General features: G+C 41.8%; 1 protein-coding gene across 1 annotated transcript in view; it reads left to right on the top strand.

The window, feature by feature from the left end:
- The first annotated feature begins 9731 nt into the window (after window positions 1-9731).
- wrnip1 (WRN helicase interacting protein 1) overlaps window positions 9732-13970 on the top strand; it is a 50116-nt gene continuing 45877 nt past the window's right edge. The window contains exons 1-2 of the mRNA XM_084327546.1: window positions 9732-10417; window positions 11695-11889. Coding sequence (XP_084183672.1) covers window positions 9752-10417; window positions 11695-11889 — 861 coding nt within the window. The 5' untranslated portion in view covers window positions 9732-9751. The remainder of the gene's footprint in view (window positions 10418-11694; window positions 11890-13970) is intronic.

Here is a 13970-nt window from a genome sequence, read left to right as displayed (position 1 = left end):
ATAGCTAAGGTACGGCCATTTATAAATCAAAAAGACGCTGAAAAACTGATCCATGCCTTTATCTCAAGCCGACTTGACTACTGTAATGCACTCCTCACCGGCTTCCCAAAAAGAAAAAAAACACAGAACAACTCCAACTCGTTCAAAACTCGCCACTAACTACTAACTAGAACCAAGAGGAGAGACCACATTAGTCCAGTATTATCTAACCTACACTGGCTTCCCGTAACATTTAAAATTGATTTCAAGGTCCTCCTCCTTATAAGCACTAAATGGAACAGGACCAAGCTACATTGCAAATGCTCTAGTCAACTATGTGCCTCCTATAACATTGCAATAATCTACTACTGGTCTATTGAAGGTTCCAAGCCACAGTCTAAGGAAAATCGGGGATGCAGCCTTTGCAAACTATGCACCAAAGTTATGGAACACACTACCTATGGACATTAGGGAAGCTAGATCTCTTAATATTTTCAAAAATAAACTAAAAACGTACCTCTTCACCATAGCCTTCTAATACACTCCGCTGTTGCTTGTACTGTAGCACTATTTTACTCTGTCCATTCTATTGTATTGCACTGCACTGTTGCATAATTTTACCATCTATTCTATTCTACTATTTTATTGCACTGTATTATTTTACTCTGTCTATTACTTTTTATTACAGGTTAAAAAGGGTCAGGTATTAAACTGTGTGGGTATCAAATAAGATACTGTCAGGCGTTAAAACTCTGTAGGACCCAAGCCTAGAACTGCACCCTGAGAGAGGGAACTTTGAACTGTTGAACAGTAATCCAGAACTATTTTATTGCACTGTAAACTAATTATTTTATCTATTCTATTCTACTATTTTTTTTGCACTGCACTATTTTACTCTGTCTATTTTATTATTGTCTATTTAAAACTGAATCAAACCATAAACAAGGTGGCCTGTTGGGATGTTAGATCCTAATGTGAAAAACTGTGATTTTATGTCTGCACTTTATGTGCTCATTTTATGCCTGTCTTTTTTCTGTTGTGAAGCACTTTGAGCTGCAGTTTCTGTATGAAAGGTGCTATACAAATAAAGTGTATTATTATTATTATTATTATTATTATTATTATTATTATTATTATTATTATTATTATTATTATTATTATTATTATTTAATAAAGGTTTGAATACACTCTGTATGTAACTCACATTATAGATCTTCCTCAATGATTACAAAGGAATGTTCTCGCACGTTAAGAGACCCGCCAATACATTAATATGAACTTGTTGTATATAAGTGTCTGTGTGCCACCATTATCATCACGTACGGTACGCCCCATTGTCAATATGGCCTTGGCATACATCTGGCTTACTTTGGCATTATGTGCCCCCCCCCCCCCCCCCCTGTATCCTCCCCTCCCTCTCCACTCACCTGTTCGTCCCTCCCCCGCCCCCCTTTCCCAGAAAGCTTAAGAGGAAAACTCACAGAATTGGGGAGGGGGGGGGGTGCTTTCTGGCCAAAGAAAGTCAAGTCCTCTACTGAACTCCTGAATCTAAAATTGTATTTGATTAGCATTTGGGGGTGGCCAAATGTGACTACATGTGACTTGCTCTATTTCACATTGAGCCTCATTCACAAAGCGATATAAGAACAGATTTCCTCTTATTTTGTTCTTAACTAGCATTTTGTTTTTCTTACCTGGGATTCAGCAATGAGTTCTTATTTTTGCTTTTCTCTTAGACAAGACCAAATTCTAAGAGTGGTCGAGAGCACTTACCCAGATAATAATAATAAAAAAAAAAAAAAAAAAAAAGCCTACCATTGGTCAATTGCCCCCAAATACGACTTAAAAAATTATTATTATTATAACTTATTGTGTGCGTTCTGCTTCTGAAATGGATTATATATTGCCGTTAGAACAGTTAGATACTCTGGCCGCCCAGGCCGTACGCATAGAACACATATTTAGAGATCGTCTAGATCTATTTGCAGAGCCAGATGGGTGGCTGCTTAACCGTTTCAGATTGCCAAGAGCGGCCCTTTTAGATGTATGCAATACTCTGGAGCAGGGGTGCCCAACCTTTTTTGAACCAAGATCTACTTTTTTATTTACCACCTGAATGAATGAATGAATGAATGAATGAATGAATGAATGAATGAATGAATGAATGAATGAATGAATGAATGAATGAATGAATGAATGAATGAATGAATGAATGAAAACTTTATTTAACAGATTGCAGAATGGGTACAATACAGTACGGCTCAATACATACAATTGTTAAGGGGATGCAGACCTGAGAAAGACGTTTGTCTTGTTTCCATCAGGGTCCCCCATTTTCAATTCATATAGACATTTATGACATACACAACATACATGACATTTATGGCATAGGGACATATAGGTATTTAGTACTGATACATTTGTGACATAAACGGTATTCCAATATACAGTACTGTTACCCCTAGATCCTGACAGAGTATATACATATGATGGGGAGGGGACTGTACATTAGGGGGGGGTGGGTGGGTGGGAGAGAAATATACATACGGCGGGGAGGGAATATATACATGCGGTGGGGAGGAGACTGTCTATTAGGAGGTGGTGGGGGTTTTGAGCATTTACGGTGGCCAGTTTCGAATTGCAGCCTCCCGTAGGTGCTCTTTAAGAGCGGTTTTGAATGTGGGCAGGGATTCACATTCCTTTACAGCTTTGGGTAGGGCGTTCCACATTGTTGTGGCATAATTGCGAAACGTGTTTAGTCCCTTGTTTGAGCCGAATCTGGGTTTAACATGATTTGTTGAGCTTCCTCTGGTGTAGTGGTTGTGGTATTCACTGACCTTTGGGAAGTATTTTGACATGTACCTAGCCCGAGAGATACCAGCCAAAATTGTATATTGTAAGCAGTCATTTGAGGCTTTATAAAAGCAGCATAATGAACACAAATCTGTCAGTGCCGAGTCCGACCTCATCTTAAATAACAAACAGCATTGCTTGTTGTAGTTAACAAGGAGAGGAAGAGTTGATTTAGCAAAAAAAAAAAAAAAAAATGTATTAATCAAGATCTACTTGAAATCAGCCCGCGATATACCTGTCGATCGCGATCGACTGGTTGGGCACCACTGCTCTGGAGCCTCAACTCAGACACAACACACGCCGGTCAAATCCTGTGTGCCTCCACACCTACAAGTTCTGAGCACACTCTGGGTTTTAGCCACAGGGACCTTTCAGATGACAGGTCCGGTATTTCCCAACCTACTGCGCGATTGGCTCTTGACAAGCGCGCAGTCGTTCAGTAAAACTAATAATTTTGCACGTATACAGTACGTGTGTGTGTGTGTGCACGCACTGCGGCAGGTGGCCAGGAGCGCGCAACTAGGCGTATAAATATGGAATATTAATACAGTCTATTCCACTATATAGCTATAGGTGCTGTATGATGACAATACATTTGAATCTGATCTAATTTTGATCCGTCGCAAAGCGCTCCAGCGCTACCTGTTGAATACGGGGATCAGCACATGCAGACCCATGTTTTGCACACGCCTCATTTGCCTTATAAGGAGCAGGCGGGGCGTGTCTTCTTCTTCATCATCATCTCCAATAGTTCACTCTCCATTGCATTGCAGGCTACTATTGTGTGCTCGGGCCAGACTATACCACAGAGCTGAATAGGTTTCCTCATCGGCCGGTTTGACTATAGTATTTTTATGATTTACCAGAAGTGCTGAGTCCAACATAGTCTGGTGAAAATGCACCTTATCATCCATAATCATCATCCATATAATCCGTTTTGTCTTCTTCTTCATAATATCCAATAGTTTGCTCTAGGCTCTAGTTGGCTGTAGTTTGCTCACTGCTGCTCACTCCCTAGTGCTGTATGCAAATTAATTGAGCGAGAACGCGCATTTCAGTTTAAGAATGAGTGGGATTCATCATTCAACACACCTGGGTAAGAACAGGTTTGGACATTAAGAACGGGTTGATGAATGCGACAGTGGCTTTTCTTAATTTTTCTCTTAACTCATCTCGTTTCTGACAGCCAACGCTTGAGCGCCAATAACGAGATATCTCGTTTTTCTTTCCTTTTTTTAATTATTATTATTATTCTAAACACTCGCGCAGGCCTTTGTGAGTGTGCCTGGGAACTCTGGCTACGTTATAATTGCAATGACGATCGAATCCCGACAGGTGGCAGTATCACCTACCTTTTGAACTACATGGGCCAGTTTAGTGTGGGGCTGCCCCACAGCACCCACAGCACTAGGGAGTGAGCAGCAGTGAGCAAACTACAGCCAACTAGAGCCTAGAGCAAACTATTGGATATTATGAAGAAGAAGACAAAACGGATGATATGGATGATGATTATGGATGATAAGGTGCATTTTCACCAGACTATGTTGGACTCAGCACTTCTGGTAAATCATAAAAATACTATAGTCAAACCGGCCGATGAGGAAACCTATTCAGCTCTGTGGTATAGTCTGGCCCGAGCACACAATAGTAGCCTGCAATGCAATGGCGAGTGAACTATTGGAGATGATGATGAAGAAGAAGACAAAACGGATGATATGGATGATGATTATGGATGATAAGGTGCGTTTTCACCAGACTATGTTGGACTCAGCACTTCTGGTCAATCATAAAAATACTATAGTCAAACCGGCCGATGAGGAAACCTATTCGGCTCCGTGGTATAGTCTGGCCCGAGCACACAATAGTAGCCTGCAATGCAATGGCGAGCGAACTATTGGAGATGATGAAGAAGAAGACAAACGGATGAGGGCCACCTAACGCTATATGTATTGATCCTGTTCTGATCCAAGACACTTGGAGCGAGAGTGGAGTACCTGCTGACAAAGGTAACGTCTATTTTTTTACATCTATTTTACCGAACCCCATCATAAAACATGCTTTTGTAATGATTGCAGCGTCGGAAAACGACCCCCCCCCCCCCCCCGATGGCTTTGTGAAGAAACATATTGTTGTGTTTACCTTTGACCTGGCAATAATTTAGGTTTCAGGCGAGCAGCCGCGAGATTTGCGTATACCGGTATGCACACAAAACACTCAATCTCACGATCTAGAAAACCAACCTGGATTATTCTGAAATGGGGCGATTTCTAGCGTGGTATAGCGCACAAGCGAAGGTATGTAGAAATAAACTGTTTTGTCCCTGTTGGAGTATAAATAGTGCGTGTCAAATGAGCCATACTATTGTCTCCATAGCTATAATATAGAATATACGATGGGTCCGCAAACATCGTGAAAATGGTCAAATGTCCTAGCCCTCAATATTATACTCTGCTCTGTTCATAGGCGTATGGCCGGTGGCCAATCCCCAAACACGGCATCTGTGCATTTCCCCACCAAACCTAGGTTCAAATGCATAGCCTATGTGTTTTTGCCTGACATATACCCATATTCTGTTCTGTCTGTTTAGTTAGAGTAGCCCATGAGCTCTCTTCTGCCTGCCTTTATCCCGCTTTATGAAATACACCCAGTTTGGGTTCAACTCTCCAGCCACCTCTATCCTAGCCAGTGGTGGAAGAAGTACACAGTTAATTTACTTAAGTAAAAGTAGAAATACCCAGATAAATGAGCACTCCGGTAAAAGTCCTCCATTCAAATTCATCCTTCCTGACAAAAGAAGCCACCCAACTCCTCGTCCAATCAACAGTCATCTCCCGCCTCGACTACTGCAACGCACTGCTCGCTGGCCTCCCGGCCACTGCCACCAAGCCTCTTCAACTCATTCAGAACGCAGCGGCCCGCCTGATCTCAAACCTACCGAAGTCGGCCCATGTGACCCCACTTCTTAGGGACCTGCACTGGCTCCCCATTGCTGCACGAATCCGCTTCAAGGCCCTCGACCTAGCATACCGTGCGGCAAAGGGAACCGCTCCCGTCTACCTCCGGTCAATGGTCTCTAACTACACACCCTCAAGACCCCTACGCTCTGCATCTTCTGGCCGCCTCAGACCTACTCCTATCCAAGCTCCGGGAGGGTCATCAAAGAGAAGTCGCCTATTCTCAGTCCTTGCCCCACAATGGTGGAATGAACTACCCACCCCAGTTAGGACAGCCGAAACCCGTCCAATCTTTCACCATCGACTAAAGACGCACTTCTTCAACCATTATCTGAAGTAAAAAAAAAAATGTATCTAACCCTAACTAACCTTACTGTCATGCACTTGTCCTAATAAACTAACCTACACTGTAGCACTCAACACTTTGATGAACATTGTTACTCAGCTGATAGAGTTGTGCCCTTCCTGATGACTTGTCGTACAGAACTTGTAAGTCGCTTTGGATAAAAGCATCAGCTAAATGACTAAATGTAAATGTATTTGCTATTGAACGTATCTAAAGTAAAAGTATGCATTCTACATGTTTGTGTATTCCAGGAGCATTCATCCCCGATCCATTGACCTCTATAATAATATGTGGTATGTGGTCCAGTTATGCTGCTCTGACTACATCCTCAGTTGACAGACTTCAAATGTGAAAGTATATAATCTTCATACATTTTTGCCATGTTTTCTATGCAAAATATTTTTCATCAAAGTAAAAGTATAAAGTTCCCTAAAATGAAAATACTCAAATAGCTCAAAATTGTACTTAAGTACAGTAGGCCTACTTAAAGTAAAAATAACTACTCCAACACTGGTCCTAGCCCCTAATCGAGACAACCGTGCTGCTATTGAAAATTTTGATGGACACTTTTTTTTGTTTTGTAGAGCACACACCCTTCAAACCTATTATCTGCATAGGTATTTTGCATTCTCCTTCATCTGTCCTGCACATGGGTCCTCCAACAACTACAACCTGATGACAACAGATGACTTAACACGACGGTATTTCTCCGTGGTGGATCACAAGACTGCTCGGGTTTCACTTTCGACTGCTACGTCAAGACAATTTGAATCCTACACTTTCTATTTTTGGTATCCCCATGGTGATTAGAATGTAAATAAATATCTAAGTCACATAGTGGACACATAATTAACAATCCACAGCCCCTAAACTGTGTGCAACATGTTGGGCCCAGTACCATGACATCAAATGTCTACCTTATCTTCTGATCTATAAAGCATGGTTCTTGCCGAATGTCAGGAGTGATTGCAATAAGATCACTCTGGTGCCACCAAGTGGCTTGTGAATTTCCATCTATTCACCAGTTTACTGGATTCGGATCTTGAGACTATTAGCACTCTCTGGTGGTGCCGAGATATAAATAACCATTTTGGAGGGCCTTGTACACTAGGTGTCACTACTCAACCGTGCAATTGCAGGCTGATAATGCAACCATGGAGCCTACAGCATTATGAACGGCTACTGAAGCATATTCAGGCAAGAGATTTTTTTTTTTTTTTTATATAAAGCTGATGAAACATAAAATGTTCCGAATACAGAATGTGCACTATTGTGTGAGACGGGGTCATACTGTTTCCCCACATGAGGAGACGGGGTCATACTGTTTCCCACCATGAGGAGACAGGGTCATACTGTTTCCCCACATGAGGAGACGGGTCATACTGTAGGTGTCCCCACATGAGGAGACGGGGTCATACTGTAGGTGTCCCCACATGAGGAGACGGGGTCATACTGTAGGTGTCCCCACATGAGGAGACGGGGTCATACTGTAGGTTTCCCCACATGAGGAGACGGGGTCATACTGTAGGTTTCCCCACATGAGGAGACGGGTGTGAGTAGCCCTGCCTTAAGCCTAGTCACCTGAGCCCAATAAGCCCAGGAAGGAGTCCCCTTTGGCTGACCCATGTGGATGTTTGATTTTTCATGCGGGGGAAGCCAGGTTCCGATCCAAATGGGTTATGCACACTCTTGGCATACACACCTCTCATAAGACCCCCCCCCCCCCTCACATACGTGTATCTCAATGTTCTTCTCCCAGAAGCAGCGCATGGTTTCCACCCTCTCCATGTAGTGGTAGAAGCCCAGCTCGGTCACATTGTGGCTGATGGGGGGTTGACGAACCGGCTTCAGCTTGGTCACTTTGGCTTGAGGACACACTTGGCTGCCAGCCCTTTCCTTGTAGGCCCCCTCTGTCTCATCAAGGAACCTCACATGGTTTATCTCCGGTCTCTCAGGGCCGATCCTTTTGTCTGACCTGGGAAGGGAGGAAAGACAGAGTGAGGTGAATGCAATGAAGAAAACACCCCTCCTTCCTCTCACAAAGCTGAAATTACAGTAGATACCGTGCAACATGTTGGGTCCAGTTCAGTACCATGAGTCATGACATCAAACGTCTCCATTATCTTCTGATCTATAAAGCATTATTGCAGAATGTCAGGAGGAGTGATTGCAATAAGATCACTGGTGAATCAATAGGTCAGAGAGAAGAGAGCTAGTGTTCTATTTTCTGCTTAATGTTTTAGATTGTTTTTTCTTTTCTTCATTCATTTGTTAATTCATATTTGTATCAAGTTATGGAGGCAATATAACAAGTAGCCTATTTGATTGACTTGTTTTCGGTGTATTTTATATACATGTATTTGATTTGTATTGCATATTCTCTTCTAGCCATTGCAGTGTAACGTTTGTGCTGTTGACAAAAATAGTATACGAACAGGTCGAAAAGTACCTCGCGGAACAAAATCTAATCTTCGAATTCCAATCTGGCTTCAGAACATCCCACTCCACTGACACATGCCTTATCTATTTGAACGACCACATCAAACAAGAGGTGGACGCGGCATGGTCATGCTGGACCTACAAAAGGCCTTCGACACTGTCAATCACTCCATTCTGATTGACAAGCTAAAAGCAATTAGGTCAGTGAATATACCACGATCACAACACCAGAGGGAGCTCCACAAATCATGTTAAACCCAGATTCGGCTCAAACAAGGGACTAAACACGTTTCGCAATTATGCCACATCAATGTGGAACGCCCTACCCTACCCAAAGCTGTAAAGGAATGTGAATCACTACCCACTTTCAAAAACACTCTCAAAAAACACCTACGGGAGACTGCAATTCTAAACTGGCCCCTGTAAATGTCCTAACACAACCCCCCCCCCCCAATGTACAGTAAATTACCAAGTAATTGGTCTTGTCAATATTCCAATGTACAGTTTTGCTTGTTCAGTTGTACAATGTCCCCCACCCACTCCTCCTACCCAACCTCACCCCCCCCCCCCAACCTCCTCCAATGTACAATTTCTATGTCAAATGTATATACTCTCTTTTCTGGACTCTTTTCGTATCACAAACAGTACTGTATTTGCAAATCTGGTATGTCATAAATGTATAGATGTAGCAGTACTGTCTATCTGTATGTCATGTATGTCATATATGTTATGATGAATTGAAAATGGGGGACCCTGATCATGTAAACAAGACGAAAGTCTTTCTCTGGTCTGCATCCCCTTAACAATTGTGTGTATTGAGCTGTACTGTATTGTACCCATTCTGCAATCTGTTAATCTAATGTTCAATCAATCAATCAATCAATCAATCAATCAAACAAAGCGCATTCCCCGTGGGGACTTATTTGGTGGGGACAAATTTGGTGGGGACAAAATGAAAAACTACATCACCCATAATGCATTGAACCCAAACACACGCAAGTTGTCCTATAATTATTATTACAACTTGCGTGTTTGGGTTCAATGCATTATGGGTGATGTAGTTTCCCTGGCAGTTTGTAGATTTCAGAATCACGGAAGTGTTGCGGTGGTCGTTGTTATGATAGATATCTATGGTTATGATCACGTGTTGAGGTCAAAAAGTGTAGCGGGAAGCAACAACATGGCGAGTCAGAAGACCGCTAACGTTACAGCTCCTGACTCTGTGCAATGTCCAATTTGCTCCAAGGGTTTCACCGCTTCGCTCATTAATGCACATCTCGACAGATGCTTGCTGGATGATGGTGACAACTTGTCAACAATGGCGGAGGAGGCTGAACCACCGCTAAAGAAACCCTACTCTACAGACTCTGTCATTCCACATCCACAGAGTCCTGCTGGCAACAAGAGTTCCCAGGCGCCGGGTGTGTCGTCGTCGCCCGTGTTCTCCCTGTTTCAGACCAAGAATAAAGTGTCATCTCAAAGTGCATTGTTTTTTGATAAACAACACCAAAGTATATCGGTCACCAAAGGAGTTAAACGCAGTTTACCCAACGAGGTGGAACCAAGAGAGGCCGGGTCAGAGAGAGCCAACAGCAGCGACCCAACTACTGGACGCATGAATGATGTTCCTCCAGTGAAGACTTCCAACAGTGGAGGCTTATTACCAGCATCACGCACATTACTGCTGTCTATCGATAAGCCGCTGGCGGAGAAACTGCGACCGAACACGCTGGAGGAATATTTCGGTCAAAACAAAGTTGTAGGAGAACACACGTTGCTCCGGTCACTTCTGGACTCGCAGGAAATTCCATCTTTAATCCTCTGGGGACCCCCTGGATGCGGGAAGGTGAGTGCTGCTGAGAGGGCGGCTAAACGCCATCCTCACTTGAATGAATGAATGAAAACTTTATTTAACAGAATGCAGAATACAGTACGGCTCAATACACACAATTGTTAAGGGGATGCAGACCAGAGAAAGACGTTTGTCTTGTTTACATCAGGGTCCCCCATTTTCAATTCATATTGACATTTATGACACACAACATACATGACATCATGACATTTATGGCATAGGGACATACATGACATACAGGTATATAGTACTGTTACATTTGTGACATATATGATATGCAAATGTAAGTACTGTTACCCATAGATCCTGACAGAGTATATACATATGATGGGGAGGAGACTGCACATTAGGAGGGGGTGGGTGGGTGGGAGAGAAATATACATACGGTGGGGAGAGGACAGGACACCAGCTGACGTTGCTTAATTTATCCCACTGTTTATAGTATGCATTTGTTATAAAAGAATAACTTAAACCTAGCCTTATCAGACAATCTAAAGTGATTTGGTCTCTTTATGTATGCCCAGCCCCCCCCCCCTCCTTCAAATAAGTGATTGTATTCATGAGAATAGGCCTTACACGTGTGCGTGCTTCTGCTCACAGAGCCGGTTGCAACCCCGTCCCATGAGCAATGCACCCCTGCAAATTAGGCCCATTATGTCCTGCTGTGTTCCTGATGTTAAGAGTAAGACGGCCAGAAACTCTTTTTCTACACTGGTATCTCCTTATGGAACAGCCTGCCTAGTATGCACATCAAGCAAAGCCAGACTAAAGCGGTCTTCTTTGGGAAGAAGTGTAGGATCCATTTTCCCTTAGTGTAGTGCGGGGTACGAAATGTATTTTTATGTCTTGTTGTATTGTGTTTTCTTCGAGGACCACTTTGGAAATACGTGTTTTAAGTAATGCTTTTAAGTGCAATCCTCTGGAATACAGGGTCATCATGGTCATGATCATGATACTTGATTGTTATGTATGATACTTGTCATTTTCCTAATAAAATCAAAGTCATTGGCTGGGAGGGGGGGGGGGGGGGGTAGTTTCTTTCAGGTGAATTATATGGACCGAGAGACCCCAGGAACCAAAGAACCTGTTTCATGCCAATAGGGCTTGGAATCACCAGAAACATGTTCCCTTGTTTGAGCCCATTAAAGAGATTCTATTTTCTAAATAATCTTTTCAATGTTTTATTTTTTATAACACGGCATATATAGAAATCATTCGGATGGTCTATAGATCATTGTCATGTTGTTGGGTTTGTTTTTGGTCCCTTCCAGACCACTCTTGCTCACATAATTGCCAGCGGCAGTAAAAAGAAGGGCACGGCTCGCTTCGTCACACTCTCTGCCACCAGCACGTCCACTGCTGAGGTTCGAGAAGTGATCAAGCAGGCCCATAATGAGCTCCGTCTGTGTAAGAGGAAGACCATCCTGTTCATCGATGAGATCCACCGCTTCAACAAATCCCAACAGGTTGGCTAATATACACCGATGTGATTGATTGGGTAATTTTAGTTGCATCTCAAAAAGATGAAATCACCATGTGTAATAATTAACTATAGACAGGTTTCTTGTTTATACATACCACGTTCGAGTCAATTAGCAATACCTGCTGAATCTTGTGACTGAGTTGCCCCCTACCTTTGCAAGCTGCTGTGCTAAAAAAAAAAAGTGGGCTCTATGGAGAAACCATGTCACTCCCCCGACTAAAGGTTCCAGCATGACTGTCACTGAGTGTGAGTCTTTCACCGTTTACATATCTAGCTTTGGCATGGATTCATTGTTTAGATCGCTGTCATGGCTAACAAATGCAAATATATTGTAGTCTGCCCCCTTGTTCTGACCAGGATTATGTTCCTTTTTGCCTCCTTGATGCGCACGCACACATAGTCTGATGTGGACGAGAAACCCATCTATAGGGCCAAAAAACCCAAGTTATTATTGTTATTATATAGCCTATTAAATCTATAGAATCTATTATTCAAGCTTATTTGGCTCATGTTTTTCTCTGTAGGCTTTTAATCACATTGAATATTGTTTTGTAATAATGAGTTGTAGCTGAATATTGAGTTGAACAGGTCTACTGTCCACAGCCACGTTTGTCTGCAAACCTTGTGCACTGATGAATGACTCTCATTCAGCCTGTCTGTGTGGTCTTAGCTGCTGTATTATGAGAGAATGTAGTACATCCTCAGAATAAACACATGGCAAACTCCCTTTGAAACAATACCCATCAAGGCTCCTATTTCATTCTTGGACAGATACAGTTTTTTTTAAAGTTTTATTTTTTTTACTTTGGCAAATAGGACTTTTAATGTACACTATGTAGTTTTGTGAGAGTCAGAGAAGTGAATAATTTCTAAGGTATATTTTCATAACTGAATAAACAAACTGTCCTCAGATAATTGGATCCCTGGAACACTGTTTTTGAAGCTAGAAAGCTACCTGAAAAGTTACTATTTCATTGTTGTCGTTTTACAAAGGCAGGGCCTGCAATTTTGTTAACAAACATATTCTAGGCTTACGTTTGTGCCTACAACTAATTTAATTCATGATTAATTAAATTAATTACAGTAAATATATTTTTCAGGCTTTGAAAACGAATCCTCCTCTGCATAGTGCACCTTTAAGCCATTGTAAATACTGTACTCATCAACATACCATTCATCACTGCTGTTGTGCCTTGACAAAGTATTAAACCGTAACATTACCATCCACAACATTTAATAGGTTAATGAGACATTGTTTTGTACATTGAGGGTGGTATTTCAGTACTCTGTAACAGTAGCCCATGTTTAGTGTAGATATATATAGCCTATACTTTGCTCTTTTCTGGTGTTGTGATTTCAACACATTTTGTTAAAACCTACCGTAAATGTAGCCTGGGACTTGGGCACATTATGAAATAAATGACAACAAAGGTAATGATCTGTCTTTAGGACGGCTAGATCATGTTTTTGTAATCAGTTCTAAAATGGCAAATCAAAATAATTAGGGAATGCATCAATTTGAAAATGATGGCCGATACTCGATATTAATATTTCTGTTACGGCAGATAACCACTGTTACAGATGTCGATATGATCTGTATAAATAAATCACATTTCTATGATGATCGAATTTTGTATATACTATTATTATTTATTATACATACTGAAACAATGTTGGCCCACAATCATGTCCTGCATCATTATCACATGCAAGTAACATTACTAGGGATGTCCGATATTATCGGCCGATATTGGCATTAACACATTGGTTGCCAACAACGAGATTTCTCGTTATTTCTCGCCATGCGTTGGTTGCCAATAGCGAGATTTCTCGTTATTTAATCGTTATTTCTTTTATTAGCGATATCTAGGGATGGGTATCGTTAGGATTTTATCGATACTACTACTCCTATCGATACTGCTTAACGGTTCGGTACTTTATCGATACTCTTATCGGTTCTTTTTGATAATTTTTTTATGATTTTTATATTTGCAGTTGAGAGCATTGGTCATCTCCCTACAGTAAAGATTAGAAATGATTGAATTATTGTAAATTTGTGTGGAG

The sequence above is a fragment of the Notolepis coatsorum genome (assembly GCF_963971535.1).
Source record: "Notolepis coatsorum genome assembly, chromosome: 13".
In the NCBI taxonomy this organism is placed as follows: domain Eukaryota; kingdom Metazoa; phylum Chordata; class Actinopteri; order Aulopiformes; family Paralepididae; genus Notolepis; species Notolepis coatsorum.
This window is presented reverse-complemented; position numbering and strand designations above follow the sequence as displayed.